Here is an 18,309-nt window from a genome sequence, read left to right on the forward strand (position 1 = left end):
CGACAAGAATTAAACGAAACCCTTAAAAATAAAGAAATAAAATGAAACCCCTAAAGATGTTTTTTTATCAAAATAAATAGATAAATAAATTGTATGAACTTTCATCTAATCTAATTTACTTTCGTGGCGTTTGCTAATATTTTTTTAATTAATTTTTTGTTTTTAAAAGTGGAAAAGTGAAAATATTTTTCAAAAACATATTCTATAAAACTATTTTTACTTTTCAATTTTATAATTAGAAATTAAAATTTTAAAAACAAAAAAAAATCACTTTCAATATTTTTTTAAACAGTTTTTTTTTCTTAATCAATCTTTTAGATTACAACTAGACCCGGACCCAAATCCCCTCCTCACGGCCTTGGCACTGAACCTGGCTTCTGACCCGAACCCGAATCCAACCCTGGATCTTGACCTGACTTAAATAAAATCAAAAAATAAAAATGAAAATGAATTTTACAGAACACACTTTTTTTTCTGTTTTTAAAATTGAAAAACAAAAGTAGTTACAGAACGCATTTTTGTTTTTTAAAAATAAATTTTTTAAAAACAAAAATTTACTTTCATTTTGTGATTAAAAAATTAAAAAACAAAAATGTTACCAAACGTCATAGATGAATTTTATTTTTAGGATCAAATTCAATCTACATAATAAATCAAACTCAATCTAATTTAATCTATAAATTTTTAAATTAGATTAGTTATTTTAAACTGATTACTTTTTAATATTAAATTATTGAATATTAATTAAAAAAATTACATAACTAACACAAAATAAAATAAATCATTATTATTTTACAACTCCAACAACAAATTAAAATAAATAAAATAAAAAATAATAAAAACAAAAGAAGAAGAAAGAAAAATTGTATGTATAAAGAAACTACAACTAAATAACAAACCGTATTTTGCATGCGGTTGTATTTTCTTAAGACGATTGTATATTGTTGTAATAATTAAGTTATAAAATAATATTATTAACACAAAAATCTAGCCAACACTAGCTTGCTAGATTGGCGAGATGAATAATGAGAAGTAAATATTAAGAGAGACACACATAATTTATATTACTTCACTCCCCATATCGTGATGGTAATAGAATTGCATCTATTTCGAGTTTTTAGTGTTTGCAGGAATTACAAGAAAATTGACTAAGGAAATAGCTCAAAGTTCTAGAAAGAGAAACTAGAGAGATGCTCTGATCTTATAGAAACTTAGTAGAATGTAAAAAATGAGCTAGTTGAACTCTCATTTTATAGGCAAAGAGGTCCGTTAAAATATTAATAAAATAATACGAAAAATGTGGTCAAATATTTCTGCGATGATCTTGACCATTGATGATTATCTAATGGCTAAAATGACTCTGGATAAAAATTATCAATTTTCGGAGATCGAATTGCATCTGCTGGATCGTTTTCAAGCTTTTTTTACAAATAAAAATTGCACTTGACTTGGGACGAATTTTTGATTTGAAATCTTCAGAACTATGACATGAGTGTGAGACATTTCTTGAAAGAACTTAAAAATATCTTTCAAACGCAAGTTCAATTGCATCAACTCTGAGGTCAATAGTTTGATGCTTTTATTGTGAGCGAGTTGTCAATTTATCTGATCAAACACCATGGTTAACACAACGAGAACTCCGGCTGCAAGTTCTGCCTCATCGGGTCTTCCTCAAGACCCTATGGCAGTTGATCCTAATGTCTGTGTTCCAGCCACAATTGGAATCTCCACAAACCTGACGGGTGTGGCCAACCCTGCCATATTGGCAGACACCACAAACATGGCCACCACGACTGGTCAGGTGGACACTACCAACCTGGTTGCTCTTAATGAACAACCTTTCCCATGTAGGGAGGACCTTCCACTGGTGCCTCGTACTGAAGGAATGGCCAACGTGGAGCAACCCCCAGGCACCACGCCTGGATTTGGTCCTCGGTATTATGTTGGATAGACGAGGCCAGGAATTGGCAAGCCAGCCATTGGCAAGCCTTATGTCCCACAAAACAAACCCATAGAAAAAGTCACATTACTTTTATGGCATGTTTACTAAAAGGGAATAAGAATGGATTGTATGGGATTGATTCCTATTCATTTGTTTACTAAATTTTGGAATAGGAGAAACTAGTGGGACCCACACAAATTAAGGAGAAAAAAAAGTGAAAGGTTCTCCCCCCCCCCCCCCAAAATTTTCATAAGGAATATTTTTCCCTTTCCTTAACTTACTTTATATTAATTATATTTTTATTAATTAAAAATAAAAAAGACAAACCTGCCCTTCAAAAATATATAAATAAAAAATAATTACATGTTCTAACAATGATAATTTAGTCAAATTAAGTCATTCTAATTACTTTTTTTGATTATGTAAACAAAATAAGATGATTCTGATTTCATTTCCGGTCAGTTTAGTAAACAACAAAATAAAATATTGTTTTTGATTTTTTTATATTTTAACTTGATTTATTTATTTCATTGATTATTCTGATTCCAATTACAGTTTAGTAAACGTGCAATTAATGACGAAGATGGGGACCATGTACAAATGCCACATAATGATCCTTGGGTGATAACCACCCAAATCGTCAGCAAGAGAGTGAGGAGAATACTTGCTGACAATGGGAGTGGGGTCAACCTATTATACAAGTCCAGCCTTGACAAGATGGGACTCGAGACTCACAATTTGTAACCATGCCCCACATATCTATATGGATTTACAAGCGAGGGCATAAAAAGTAATAGAAAGATAACTCTCCCCGTCACAATGAGAGAGGCCCCCAAACTGTAACAAAAATGACAAATTTTGTCATTGTGGACATTCCATTAGTATACAATGTGATAATGAGAAGACCAACACTTATCGCACTGGGGGTAGTAGCATCATTGAGACATTTCGTTGTGAAATTTCCTACAAGCCATGTGAATGGAATCGTACGTGGGGACCAGTTGGCAGCAAGAGAATGCAATAACGTGGCAGTGAAAGGACAACCCCAACCTGGGACTCAGCTTTTCAAAGATAGAACCTTTGAGCACACGCTTGTCAAGACAATAAAAGTGGCTAGGAGAAGCCACAAAGAGCCTACTCTTTCTAGTTTTTAATTATTTTCTTAAGATTGAACAATTTTATGGTTTTTAGTTTTAAGTGCCATTTCAAAGGCACGCCATTTAAATTTCCTTTTTAGACAATTGGTTATTTAGGCTTTAATCCAATACTTTTACAACTTGGGAGGCATATAGGTATAGGTCAAAACTATACTCTACCACTCCACAAAATAAATCTCAAAGTCAATACCGACACGTCACTTTACGAACATGAAATTTTAAAAAATTTGCCATGAATATTTTTTCAAAATTCCATCTCGGATAGGGGGAAAAGTCAGTAAATCAATGAGATAAAAATAAATCTCAAAGTTGTTACTAACACGTCACTTTAAGAGCATGAGAGTTCAAAAAAAGTTTTCCATGAATATTTTTTTCAAAATTTTATCTCAAACAGGGGGTACAGTCGATAAACTGATGAGATAAAAGACAAGTGAGGGTGCTCAAAGGAGCCATAACTCAAAAAATTCCACTTAACAAAGGCATCTCGAATGGCCTACATTTGAGACTTTGACAAATTGGTCTCGTGCTAAAATTGAGTACCCAAAGTGTTAAGGGCCATGCTGACAACTCGCTCAAACTAGCAAAAATGCAAGCCACCATTGGTAACAAAATTAATGTTTTCTTTAAAATCCCATGTTACAAAGATAATAATCATCAGAATAAAATAAGCGCAAAAAAATTATGTTCAACTTAAATTCCAAAGTCACCAAGATATGGAATAAACTAAGTTATATATGCTTAAAAAGTTCCATAGATTTGAAAAGGACTTGTTAGTCTTAACTAACGAGTTCTCCACACCAAGTGGACATAAGTAAACCCACCCATGTTGGCACAAGTGTCAATACGCAATCAAGAAACTTGTATATGGCAAAAGGAGACATAAACACAAATATGTTATCGCAAACAAAAGAAAATGCATAAAAACAACCATGGAGAGCGCTACCCATATGCCACAGCTCTTGCATGACACGTCACCCCAAGAGAGAACACTACCAACATATCAACTCTCGCATGAAATATCACTCCAAGGGAGAGCATTGCCAACTTTCCACAACTATCCTGTACCACTCTTTTCCTCAAGATTCTGGGATTGGTTGAGAAGTGACCTCCTCTCCCTTCTAAAGTAATAACTTATGGTTATTATTCAGTCATTAACGATATTAAAACTATTCTAACCCCAACCCAATTAAAAATATTTTCTCAAACTGTTTTTGGTCACTTCCTTCAAATTTTAGAGTACATTATTCATTTCCAAGTCTTGCATGGTCTATTGTTGTCGAAAGTTCAACAACCTAATGAGATGAAATTTTGGGTATTTGTTGCTGGGAAGTTTCTGAAATTTAGTGTATAGGAATTTGTCTTAGTGACAGGTCTAGATTGCCACATTGAATCTGATTTTTTTCATTTCAGTTCAAATAGGACAAGAATATGCTAGTTGAATATTATTTAAAGGATAATAAAAAAATTACCAAGAATTCGATTCAAGTTGTCTTTACTACTAACAACCTTAGGGATAATGATTATATTGCAGTCAAGTTGGCTATTTTGTATTTTGTTTAGTGTTACTTGCTCGGAGGTCCTCTTGGAAAGGTTGTCTCTATTAAGGATCTTGATATTATGGATAGTGGTCGTTATAATGAGTATGGGTGGGGAAATAAGTGTTTTGAGATGACTATTAAATCTATTAAGGGTAAGATTAATGTCAGTATTAGGACTGTTAGAAAGAAGGATAAGGATGGCAGATTTTATAAGTTGTTAGGTTTTCCTTATTCATTGCAAGTTTGATTTTTTGAGTGTTGTCCATACATCGTTGGGAAAATTTCTTTGTATTCAAACATTGGCCTACCTAGGCTTCTTAACTGGCCTAAAATTCCAAAACTTAAAGTTTCTCAGCTAAAAATGGACAATGTGAACAACATCATCTTCAATTGGCCTTTAAAGCAGGTATATGTGTGTTGTTTTTCTTTTATTTTTTTAGTTATTTTAGTGTTGTTTTTTCATTTTTTTTTATGAATTCTATGTTTATTCACTTTTGTTTCTTTTTTTATTTTTTTGGCTTTTTTCGTTATAGTTACAACTTGAAAATATTTCTCTAACTTCTGTTGAGAGATCCAGTTTAAATTTGACTGATTATTTTTCTGATGACACTACTCCTTCCTTTATTAAGGATAAATGTAAAGGTAATTGTGAATTCGGTTATAAATATGTGGCCCAATGATACTGTGGAAGGTGATCAAGTTGGTCCATCATCGTCTAAGGCTCATGAGCATGTAACTCGTATTGAGTACGAGGATTTAAAAAAGGATGTGTCTCTTGTTATTAGCCAGCAACGGATTATTATGTCTGTTTTTGCTGATTTGAACAGAAAGATGGATATTGAGATATTATTTTTTGTTTCTTTTTTTAATGCAGTTGTTGTGTTGTTTTTTGTATTTTTTTATTATTATTTTGTTACGCTTTTTATTCAAATTTATTTTTTTTCCTAATATTCGCGTGCTACCATCGTTCGAGCCAAACAGAGGAGTGCTTCGCTCCTCAGAAAATGATAATGATGTTGTTGGTGATGGTGAAGAAATTGATTTTGGGGAAGACGATGAGCCTAGAGATGATGATGTTGATGATAATGCCAATGACAGCTTTGGTGGTGGTGGTCCAGATGCTGATGAGGATGGTGGGGGTGGAGATGATTGTAGACAGTTTGTGTCCGTTGTTGAAAAGGTAAAAATTGATGAGGTGCATGTTGCTGTTGATGGTGGTGCAAAGCTTAATAAAGATGTAGTAGATGCATTTACTGCACAAGAATGCACAAAAATTGATGATAAATTAGTTGTTGCTTCAAGAATTCTTGTTGAATGATAAATTGGTTTCATCAAACCGCTCAAACCGCCCGTATTGCAAAAAAATGCAGTTTGAAATTCTTTGCGGTACGGTCGCGGTTTGAATTTTTTCTAAACTATGCGGTGCAGTGCAGTTTGCGGTTTTGAATTGTTAATATGCGGTTCAAACCGCACTGCACCGCATATTATAAAATAACTAATTTTTATATTTATTTAGGTCCAATATGTGAAGGTCCTGCCCAAAGCTCACTAATTATTGTATTGTTGAAACTTAAAAAAAAAATCATATTTATTTTCAAGCCTTATGGTATTTTTGACAAGTGTTGCTCAAGCTTTGTTGTATTTGTGATAGTTTAATTATTTGGTGATAGTCTAAACCGCAGAAATTGCAAAAACCGTGCCGCACTATTTTTTATGGCGCAATTTCTATAGTTTTTTAGTTTTGTGGTGTGGGTACAGTTTGAGAAATTAGAAAAACTGCATGTGCATGTTGATTGAAAAAATAGCCAAAAATTATACCACCCGCACCGCAAACACCCGTAGCTTCTATATTATAAAAAATCTTTACTATTTATCCTTAACTACTTTTAAACTCATTAAAACTTCTAAGAAAAATTAAACTAATAATCTTAATCCATAATCCAACAAACCAAAATAAAATTTATAGTCCAAAAGATAAAGTCGATTGTCCAAAACAAACTAAATTCCATAGTCTAAAAAATAAAATCCATAGTCCAAACAAAGTCTAAAGAAAACAAAATCCATAGTCCATAATAATCTAACAACAAACATTTAATCAAACTATCAAAGTTTGATGATCAAAGTCCAAACCAAAACTAAACAAAAAACACGTAAACAAATCAAACTAGAATGTCTAACAAAGTCCAAAATCAAACTCTTGGTTTAGAATAGAATGAAGGTGCCAAAGTAGTACTAGAGTGTGTGGCGGAGATGGAAGCTAAGCCCTGTGAGCTAGTAGGAGTAGCAACAGCAGCTGCACCACCTCTATTATTGGTCTTCTCTACAACTTGTCAATTAAAAATTAAAACATTAGTATAAAAATAATTGTAAATTGAATTATTATTAGAAAACTAAACCAAAGTGTAATAAAGTATCGCTCTTAAAAATATCTTCTGGCTGTAGCTCAGTTTTTTTTTTTTACTTAAAAGATTCGTGTTTTTCATTTTTTTTCTTAAATTTGGGCACAACCCAGTGTTGGAATATATTTTACCAGGATCTAGATTTACTAACAAGTATGTTTTTAACATCTTAAACATAAACTTCTAAAACGATATAAAATAAAGACATAAAAGGTATGAGAAACCTTACATTGGTTACCGCGAAATTAAATGACTCATTCCACTCAGATCTCTAACCCTTTTATCCTTTCTGTAGCAAAGTATCACCAAGATCTGAGCCCGACACTCCTTTTGTTGTTTGGATTCTTCACAGTCTTATACACTATGATTGAGGACTATCTTGCTATGGGTGGGCATGCACTCAATCACTAAGGCTCGAATTTGATAGTGAAGAAGACAAAGAATTTCAAATTAGAAGAGAGAAAAGAAGAAGAAGAAGTCTCAAAACTATAGTTGTCAGATAGAATGAAAACTAGGTTTAAAGCTTTAGAAGCATTAGTTTTGATAGTGAGACCTTACTCTTCTTTTTATAGTAATTCTACTATGGTTAGGATTGAATTATTTGGAATAAAAAAATGATAAAAATAGAGCAAAAATAGGCTCTAGTGGCCGCCCCTATAAGGATCCATCACTAGTTAAATTTTTACCACTTTTTCTCAATCATTTATCTATTTTTTACAAATACCACTTTTGCACTTTCAATCTTATAAATGCCAAAACTATTTATTTAATAATTAAAATAATTATCAAATAAAATTGTCATTTATTAATTAGACTCCATAAAGTCTCTTAATTAATAAAAAACCTTAAAACTCTATTTCTTCACAATCAAGCCATAACTTAGTGAAAATTCATAAACTAGACAAAGTCTAACTTTAGAATTATATTTGATTAATTAAAATCAATTAACTGAGTCTTACAAGCAGTTTGTCTCAACTAGTATAGGGACCATTGACCTATATAACTGAGCTTTTAATAAGCAAATCTAAAATTTATCAAGTAAATTCTCTAACTTATTAATTTCTCATTGCACCACTATAGATTTGGAATTGCACTCTCAATTATATAGAACGATCTATATGTTCCACGATATAGATACACTATGAGATTATCCATTTGTTATTATCCCAATAATCAATGATCCTCTATAGATGATTTACATTGAATAGGGATTAATTTTCTGTTACACCGTCCAATGTATTTTATCTTTAAAATACTTAGCTACCTATAAATGATATTTCAGTGAACTAATATAATCACTGAAATGAGTACTCAACAATTTATCTCTGTTAAGCCAAGCTTGAAGGAAATCATCATTTGACTTCTATATCCGGATATAAGCTATAGATTATGTATCTATGATTAGCGCTCCCACTCAATTACACCAACATGTCCTTAATCTATATGTCACGAACCATTTGGTCGACTTTAACGAATAGATTTAAGAACACAAATAATGCAACTGAACAAGAAGCTAACCATCCCAGGATTGAGATATTTGATCTAGGATCAACTAGGTGATATTGAATTGAATAGATATTACGGTAAGTTTATCATATCTAGTTCAAGTTCAATATCGGTTCCTTCCAATGCATACTTCATGCATCCAACCCAAACTTACTTTAACTAATGCCTTGGAAAAGACATAGCACTTATCCAAGGTGCAAGTAAACTACATTGTAGATTATTCTATCAGTTAAATCCTATGTACTGATAAATCATAGGAATACATTTAATCACATAATCTTGATTACTTTCCATTGTGCTGACGACACAATAAACAAGAATATCAATGTGATAAGAATTTGGATGAATTTATAAATCAAATAAACATATAAATGATCACATGAACCAAATAACACATTAAACAAGTAATGAAAATAAATCTGTTTCTTTATTGATAATTGAATAGAAAAGAATACATTGAAATAGAGTTTTATTTAGGGCACAAAGCCCAACACCCAGGTGATCTCTTATTCCTAAATTATATATGTGTTTATTTATATCATCTATTTTTCATTGTATTTGAGTTTTGAGCTCTCTCTCCCCTGTTCATCTTCTTCTTCATTTTTTTCCAAGTCTACAACATTACCCAAATAAAAGTTAACTCTCTCCTTTTGTAGTAGGTAACCAAAAAAAAAAAAAAGAGTATTTAAAGGAAGAAGAAGAAGAAAAGATAAGAGTGTGGTTGTGTGTGTATAAATCTTTTAGAAACTCCCACTAAGTGCATATTTTTCAGTCTCTTTGGTCTCAAAGCGTTGACTCCATCTCTACCGTGCTTCCAAGTCCACCCTCTTTCTCCAACTTACCATTTTCTGTAACTGGTTTATTTTGTATTATTTTATTGTTGTTTTACTGTTTTTTTTTCTTCATTTATTTATCACATTTTTTTCAAATATTATTGTACCACTCTATTTTTAATAGTAATAGGAAAATAATAAAATTTAAATGTAAGTTATTTTCTTCGTTATCCTATGCCCCAATATATGTTCAGTTTTCATCTGTGTTATTGCATTGTTGTTTTTTAGTTGTCCTGTTTCTTTTCATTTTTGACGTCTTCTCCTGTATGTTCTCTTGTTGTGTCCTATCTCTCTACATTTTGCTGCATTTGTTATGTTGTTTCTTTTTCCAAATAACTTTCATCCTTTTTTTTTATTATTTGGTCTTCCAGATTTACACTTTCAATGGGAGGTAAGACTATTACTGACTATGATTCTTTTATTCTGGTTATCTCAAATAAATATTCAGTGGTTGGTTTATCCTGTGTAATTTGAAACCAACATTTGTTAAACATACAAAAAATAATATAACAACCCAAAAACAACATTAGAAAAATCATGACAACCTCAATATTAATAGTTTTAATGTTTCTGTTTTATCTAGGCAGAATTAATGGTTATTTTTTGGTTGTTCTGATATTACTGTGGCGGTTCTGTTTATGAGTGTGGAAGATGGAAGCCTCATTTTTTTCGGTGTTTACAGTATAAAATAAAAAAAAACCAAGACAGTTAAAATATATTTTTTTTTTTTTATCGTGTGACAGTATAAATATGAATCCTTAACCAAAATTTAATCTATAACTACTATAAAAGTGAGAATATTTTTAGGCTTTCTCTATATAAATTACATAATTAACCTTCATTAAATATTAAATTACAATTTTTTTTTTATGAACAACAAACCCATTAATATTTTTTTATGCTTTCAAAAATAAAATATTATATTATAATCATCTAACTCAATTACATCTAATTAGGAAATAGTTTATTTATTATTTTATTAAAAAAAAATAGAAGTTTGCTTATACATGTATAATTAGTGTATATAAGATGTTAATTTTTTTTTTAAAAAAAGAAAACTATATATTTATATCATACATAAAAAGTGAAAATATTTTTCGACATCCTCTAATTGAATTACATAATTAGCCTTCAACACATATTAAATTACAAAAAAAAAAAAAAAAATTGATAAAACAAGTACCACATTACACTATACTACTTTTTAAGGTTAATGCTAAATAAGTTTGTCATTTAATTGACATTTTGTCTTATGTGAAATATTTGTGGAGGTGATTATTTTATCAAAGTCTCTCAATTATAAATATAATTTTAAATTAATAAGATTTCTTTATTCTTTGAAGTGAATATTTTGCATTTGATAATTATATAACCAATATATATACTAATAATCATACCATATAATAAATGAATTTATTAGTATGTATAATTAAATTGAGACAATATTTATCTATAATGTATAATTGTAATAAAATTGTTAATAATTTTGAAGTTCTATTTTACACATGTACACTTCATTATCATTATTAAAAAAAAATCAAACTTAGTAAAAACCTTATGCATTATTTATTTTATAAAATTAATTAGGTATTTTATGTATTGATTATTTCTCTCTTAAAAAAAAAATCTAAAGTATTCGATTTTATAAAAATAGAATGTGTGTAAAAGATCCTAGATATTTTTAAGAGCCACAAAATTAATCAATAATTTTGACCCTTGTTAATTTACAAAAAACAATGAAGACTAAGAACACATCTCAAATGGAGATGCAAAATATAAGTAATGCAAATATAAAATATAGCATACTTTGTCAAAAGTCTACTCATGGTATGTCAAATTATGATGCAAGTATCTCACATAACAAAAAGTGATCTAAATTTAGATCACAATATAGTATAATGCAAAATTTGTATTACAATGAATGCTATGATTTATAATTACTATTATGCTATTTTTAATATTTTATTATAAAAGTTTAGTTAGCATGTTTATTTGCATTATTATTTTATATTTTTAATAAATTGTTAGATGAATATTTAATCATATATTAAATTTTGCATTAAAATTTATAATAATACATTGGAGCATAATAGTAAAAATTGATACAAAAATATCACAAAATCATTATTTGTACCAAATATAAATCAACTTTTACATCTCTCATTAGAGATGGTCTAAAAAAGTAACATATTACAAATTTATTGAAAAAATATTTAAACTATGGGCTCACGTGCGAAGCACGTTAGACCCAACTAGTATTTTTATAAAAACCCCAATCTATTAAAGAGCATTCCATCCAAAGCCAAAAAATAAAATAAAATAAAAATAAATAATAAAAAAAATAAAAATAAAAAACCTATTGAATTTGAAAGGGGAGCTTTGTTTTAGTACGGGTGGAATCTGAAGGAGCCGGAGCCATCGAGGACAGTGACCAACTCAACTCACAGTATTCACACTAAAAATCTAAATCAAAATAAAATTGTTGTTCTTGTTAGGATACCTTCCTTTAGGGCGAACAATCTTTTAAATAATCTTCCATAATCCATTCATACATACATGACGACGTCCCTTACCGAGCTTCACGATGACATTGTCCGAAGCATGGCCATTGGAGCCGTTTTCCCAGATTTTGTAAGCTCTACCTCTCGAAATCTTTCTTTAATTTTTTCTTTTTCGGTTGTCAGGTTTGCATGGATTTAGGGTTTAGGTTTTTTCATTTTTAAAAGCAAATTCACCTAAATCGACCAAAATTTTTTAGCTGTTCGTATTCTTATGATCTATGCTATATAATTCACATTCACACCCTCTTTTTGAGTTTTAAGATTGATTTTAATTAAATTTCAGGGTGGAAAGGTTAACTGTATCGATTTTCATCGAAAAGATGATATACTAGTCACTACTAGTGAGGATGATTCAGTGCGATTATATGATATTTTAAATGCCAAGTGAGTGCTGCTTGCTTTGCTATAATGTTATATGCATCCCTTAGCAAAATTGACTTCGGTCTACTTTCGATAATTTTTTATAAAATTTATAAGAAAAATTAGTGTCTCTCATAGGCTGCACATGAGCCAGTCCAGCACTTCTGTAGCTGGGTTGCTTGAGTAACCAAGAAATCGGATTTAGTAGCTTTCTTATAAAGAACTCTTACTGAAAAGCTGAAGCAAAACCCCAATCAAACAGTACTTATATATAAATTTGTAACTCTTTTAAATGGTTATATATAACCCAACTCTTAGCATGGTTTGGCTGGCTTCAGTTACAACATTTAAACTTCCTGTATCAAATTTGATTTTCAAAGTTATTCACTCGGTCAAGAAAACATATCAAATTAAAATTTAAAATTCGATATAAAATTCCTATCAAATTTGAAAACATGATCAAATTTAAACATACAATTAAAGAAATTCAAGTATTTGTAATTAATGTTTAACAACACTAAATCTTATTAATCCAAACATAAGTCTTAAAAAAAATTAAAATCATCTACAATACCAACATTAATAATAATTTAAACAAACTAAAAGTTTGAATTCATCGAGAAGTTTTTTAGGTTATAAGCCATTTGGGCCATGGCTTGTTCGGGTCTGGTTGCTCGACCTATTTTTCCAGATTGAGTAGGGTTGGGTGGCGGGTTTGGCCATTTATGTGCAGCCCTTACTTTGGTCAAATTGTTTAGACAACTAGTTAAATTTTCAGACTAAAGCCATTTTCTTGTTGAATATTTAACTTGATGTCATTTGTTAAAGAATTATCAAAATTAGGCCAAAGTACAAAATAATTTTGAAAAAAGAGCTATTTTGTTAATTATTTCATGATATATAACTATCATATTTTGGAAATTTTTGTGTGTATCAAATTTTGAATTCTTATAAAGATCTTGCTTAAAGTGTGAATGCTAACTTGCATGATTGTTAACAATTGAAGGTTGCTTAAGACCACATATCATAAGAAACATGGGGCTGATCGAATATGCTTTACCCATCACCCAAGTTCTGTTATATGTTCCTCCTCGAGATATAATTTGAATTCTAATGGAGGTTTGATTCTTGTTCATTGTTAATAGTTTTGATGAGTCTAGTGCCTACATGTGAGAACTATGGTAACTGTTTGATTTTGCAGAATCCCTCCGGTATCTCTCAATGTATGATAACCGATGTCTACGCTATTTTAAGGGGCACAAAGAGAGGTTAGGTTCTTATCTTTTGCTACTTTTATGACAAACAAAAATGATTTGAGCTGAAGTTTTTTTTTTTCCTTTGAAAGAGTTTGATTCTTGTCTTTTCATTTATGAAAAGATTGAGGCTCTAGAAATCTTTTCTCTTGGTTTAAATATGTTTAAAAATGATCGAAATTAAAGACTTGAAAATAGCCTCTAGCAAGCGTGGGACAAACAAGATCTTTCTTGTCGATTTTCTCAAATAGTTGATGAGATAAGCATATATGTTGTCGATCAATTTCTGGATTTCAACGTTTTAAATTTTAGTTGCAAACCCTGTGTTAATCAAGACCTCTCTGTCTCCCTTTTATGCATTCTTTTTATGATATGTTCTTCCTTTCAAAATCTAGAGCTGCTCTCAAATACAACAGTCATCAATTCATCTGACAAAATGTTGCATACATTTAATGTTTTTAGTCTTTTTGGGGGTATGCTGATCTTGTTTATTTAATTGTTGCTGTAGAATCGTGTCCCTCTGCATGTCTCCAGTTAATGACAGCTTCATGTCTGGCTCACTGGATCACAGCGTCAGAATATGGGATCTTCGTGTAAATGCTTGCCAGGTCTGTTTCTTATATTATACATGTATCTATTCTTCTTTAAATTACAAAGAAGGTAATCCATCCATACAAGAGTAGGAAGAAAGCACTGGTTTCTAAATAAAGGGCATGAATTTTTGATATGCCCATTTAGAGTCATGCAACTTTTTAATCTTGTCTTTTTTTTTTTGTTATTATCCTGTTGTTGACTGTAGTTGCTTGTAATTTTCAGGGAATATTACGGCTGCGTGGTAGACCGACGGTTGCTTACGACCAACAAGGTCTGGTGTTTGCCGTGGCAATGGAAGGGGGTGCTATAAAATTGTTTGACTCACGTTCTTATGACAAGGTTGATAGCTATGTAGTTTTCTCTTAGTCACTTTTTCATCTTTCATCTCATGGATCTAACAAATTTCCATCTTTAGGGTCCCTTTGATACATTCCTAGTTGGTGGAGATACAGCTGAGGTCTTTGATATTAAATTTAGTAATGATGGCAAATCAATGCTCTTGACGACAACAGACAACAACATCTATGTTCTTGATGCGTATGGAGGAGAGAAGGTAAGTTTCTGTATGCACATATTTGTTAAAATGTTCGACTGGGTGTCTCACAGAAAAATTTAAGAAGGAAAGAAAAACAGTTCATTCTGGAATTACACAGATTCGGTTCTATTGCAGTTATGATTTTAATAACTTGAATTTTGGTTTATGCAGCGTTGTGGGTACAGTTTAGAGCCCTCTCCTAATAAAAATATAGAGGCAACATTTACTCCGGATGGGCAATATATAGTGTCAGGTATCCATGTTTACTCCCTTATGCTATTATCCTATCCTATGATATAAACAGTATGTACTATTGTAGCAGTGGTATAGAGAAACTTCTTTCCATGTATCATTGGGATATCATTTCTATGCTAAGTTTGATCTTTCTTTCGTTGAAGGCTCAGGAGATGGAACTTTGCATGCATGGAGTGTCAACAGCAGAAATGAGGTATCATATATCTATCTATCTCCATCACTCTGAGCTCTCCTATTGTATTCACACCCCCAAATACAACAACTAAGTATGATCATGTACTGTATAGTATAAGTTTTTTGTGTCATCAAAGTTGTAATTTCATGGATTGGATATGTGTAGGTGGCAAACTGGAACAGTCACATTGGAGTGGCATCTTGCTTAAAGTGGGCGCCTCGCAGAGTCATGTTCGCAGCTGCAGCATCCAATGTTCTTACGTTTTGGATTCCAAACAACTCTAATGCAGACAATGGTCCAATGGACACTGAAACTGAACATCATTCTCATTGAAAATCTCATTATTATTTTTTCATTCTTTTTCTCGAACGAGTACTGTTGTTCAATATTTGGTTCTAAAATGTAGTGATGATCTTTCATTTTTCCCTTTGCAAACCATAGTGGAAGCCTCAAAATTAAAAAAAATATATATATAAAAGAAAATATTGATCACATAAACATACTCTTCTAATTGAGAATTTATGATTAGAAAGAAGTATTAGTAAAAAAAATAAAATAACAAATAATAAAAAATTAAAAATCATCAAATATAAATAATAATAATGTAAAATAAATAACTACTAAAATTATTTTGAGTAAATACAAATATTTTTTGTCTTAATAGGGAAAAAGAAAATGCTCTTTCGCACCTTGGATTTAGTTTTGTCAACAATTTGTTTGTGTATTTGTTAAAAAATCAAAGAAGATATAAAATAGAATTTTAACCCTCCTTAAATTTTAATTAATAATTATAAGCATCAAATTTATTATTGAGGAAAATTTTGGCGGTAGACCCTTTAACGGAGGCATTCTATTCTTCATGGGTATCCAATCTAGTACTAGTATCCAAATCCAATAAAAAGTGGAGAGTATGCATTGATTTCACCAATCTGAACAAAGCATGTCCAAAGGACTGCTTTCTTCTTTCTAGAATCGATCAGCTTGTAGATGCCACAGCTGGCCATGAAATCTTGAACTTCATGGACGCGTATTCAGGTTACAATTAAATAAAGATGCATCCGCCAGACCAGGAGCACACTAGCTTCATAACAAACTTAGGCCTATATTGCTACAAAGTCATGCCCTTCGGCCTGAAAAATGTAGGGGCCACGTATTAGAGGCTGGTGAACATGATATTCAAAGATCTCATTGGCCGAAACATGGAGGTGTCTATGGATGACATGCTTGTCAAGTCCAAAAAGGCTGGGGGCATGTGGAGGACCTAGACGAATGCTTCAAAATCCTTCGTAGCTACAACATGAAGCTAACTCCCTCAAATGTTCTTTTGGAGTAGGCTTTGGAAAATTCCTTGGCTTCATAATCAACACCAGGGGAATAGAGGCAAACCCAGACAAGATCCAAACTCTTTTGGACATGAAGTCGCCCACAATCGTCAAGCAAATATAAAGCCAAACAAGACACATTACTGCACTAAGCAGATTTGTGTCCAAGTCTACAGACTTATGTGTACCCTTCTTCAACATTCTCAGAGACAACGAAAAATTTAAGTGGACAAAGGAATGTGAAATTGCATTCTAGGAGCTAAAGAAACAATTGGCTCACCACCTATGTTGCCTAAATCCCTAGACAATGAAGAGCTAGGCGTGTACCTAGCAGTAACAAAAGCTGCTATGAGTGTTATCCTCACAAGAGAAGAAGGCAGTGTACAACACCCTGTATACTACATCAGTAGGAGACTAATTGACACTGAAAGTCAGTACCCACTCATGGAGAAGCTGACCTACATCTTGCTCTTGACTTCAAGAATCTAAGGTCATACTTCCAGGTACACCCCATAAAGGTGTACACCGATCAACCGTTGCGGCGGGCTTTACAGAAACTTGAAGCATCAGGCTGACCATTCAAGTGAACCACTAAGACTCGGCCAATATAAGGCGGCTTGTCAACCAAGCATGACCAGTAAAGGCCAAGCTCTCACCAGCTTCATGGATAATCATAAAAGCAGATCTCCCCAAATCTCTCCAAGTTCAGGAGAAAAGCAGTAGCCAGAGAAGAAGCAAGAGCAGGAGCAAAATAACTAAACCCAAGAGGTGCATTGACCACCTGCCCGATCCAGGCATGGCTTCCAGGGCACCTGGCGCAATGGATGCACGAGGAAACAATGTCAGTTTCAAAGCTTCTAAACACGAGGCTGAACATGAAGCTCTAAATGCTGGTCTCAGGCTAGCGCACAAAGTGCAGGCTAACCACCTAGACATACACCACGACTCTTAACTAGTCGTAGGTTATGTCATAGGTGAATATACAACTCAATATGAGAAGATGATGGCCTACTTGAGCTATCAAGTCAGCTCAAAGGTTGTACTAAAAGGCAAGTCCTCAAAGACGACAAATAGCCGACTCACTCGCTCGAATAGCTAGCTGTGCCTTGATAACCAAGGCAAACTTAATACCTGCTCAGTTCTTCAAAGAACTAAGCCTCCCTATTTCAAAAGAAATAGACATGTTGGACAACCAACATGGATAAACCTACAGTAACATACCTCCAAACAAAAACCTTGCCAAAAAGTAGGGATTAGGGGGATGGCTGCAGGATGTCCAATTCTGAACAGCATAACACACAGACGTGGTATCCCAACAACACCTCTAAGGAGCGTTACCAAGAAAGAGGTTGAATAGTTATTGGCAAGAGTGCACAAAGGCTCTACGGCAATCATGCCGGGGGGCAAATCCAACCGAGTGTAGATGAGATCAAACTACAACATCAGTCGGGCCTCTGAAATACTGGCCGACCTTGGCTTTAACAAGCTGGCCGACCATAGAATCATCAACCTGAATGACCACCACCTCCACAAGTTGGCTGGCCATAGAGTTAACAACTTGGCCAGCCATATCCTCCTCTAAATGGCCAGGCAATGCTTCAACGTGGCTGGCCACCTGGTCTGTACCATGGCTAGCCCAATCCACCAACAATCTGCTCTCATACTTCTGGTCTACAGTAACCAAGAGGTAAAACCCCATCTTGCTAGCAGGATCCCTTGACGAAAGGGAAAGAAGAAGAGACCAAGACAACTCAAAATAATATGTCTGCCCACAAAGAGTTACCATGTCCTTCAACAAACAGATCGAGGAAAGAGATTCTTCGTAAGAGGCTTGATCCCTGAAGAATATCTCTTGACAACAAAGATCCTACAGCAAGCA

General features: G+C 32.6%; 1 protein-coding gene across 2 annotated transcripts; it reads left to right on the top strand.

Moving 5' to 3' along the window:
- Positions 1 to 11,655: 11,655 nt before the first annotated feature.
- Positions 11,656 to 15,529, top strand: LOC115698659 (protein ANTHESIS POMOTING FACTOR 1). 2 transcript variants are annotated; one of them, XM_030625789.2, is made up of 10 exons: positions 11,657 to 12,006; positions 12,220 to 12,320; positions 13,303 to 13,415; positions 13,498 to 13,564; positions 14,058 to 14,157; positions 14,366 to 14,482; positions 14,559 to 14,696; positions 14,850 to 14,931; positions 15,077 to 15,126; positions 15,274 to 15,529. In XM_030625789.2, exons 1-10 carry the CDS (start codon positions 11,932 to 11,934, stop codon positions 15,439 to 15,441), a joined length of 1,011 nt encoding a protein of 336 aa, XP_030481649.1. In that variant the 5' UTR covers positions 11,657 to 11,931; the 3' UTR covers positions 15,442 to 15,529. The 2 variants fall into 2 exon arrangements, with proteins under 2 accessions (XP_030481650.1, XP_030481649.1); XM_030625790.2 differs by lacking the exon at positions 12,220 to 12,320 and having other exon boundaries at positions 11,656 to 12,006.
- The last annotated feature ends 2,780 nt before the right edge of the window (positions 15,530 to 18,309 follow it).

This window comes from Cannabis sativa, chromosome 8 (genome assembly GCF_029168945.1).
Source record: "Cannabis sativa cultivar Pink pepper isolate KNU-18-1 chromosome 8, ASM2916894v1, whole genome shotgun sequence".
In the NCBI taxonomy this organism is placed as follows: domain Eukaryota; kingdom Viridiplantae; phylum Streptophyta; class Magnoliopsida; order Rosales; family Cannabaceae; genus Cannabis; species Cannabis sativa.

Bases quoted from the DNA above. Each gene is read 5' to 3' on its own strand.
- LOC115698659 (XM_030625789.2), top strand. From the start codon at position 11,932: ATGACGACGTCCCTTACCGAGCTTCACGATGACATTGTCCGAAGCATG. The intron at 14,158-14,365 runs GTCTGTTTCTTA...TGTAATTTTCAG, and splicing joins TTCGTGTAAATGCTTGCCAG to GGAATATTACGGCTGCGTGG. The intron at 15,127-15,273 runs GTATCATATATC...GGATATGTGTAG, and splicing joins GTGTCAACAGCAGAAATGAG to GTGGCAAACTGGAACAGTCA.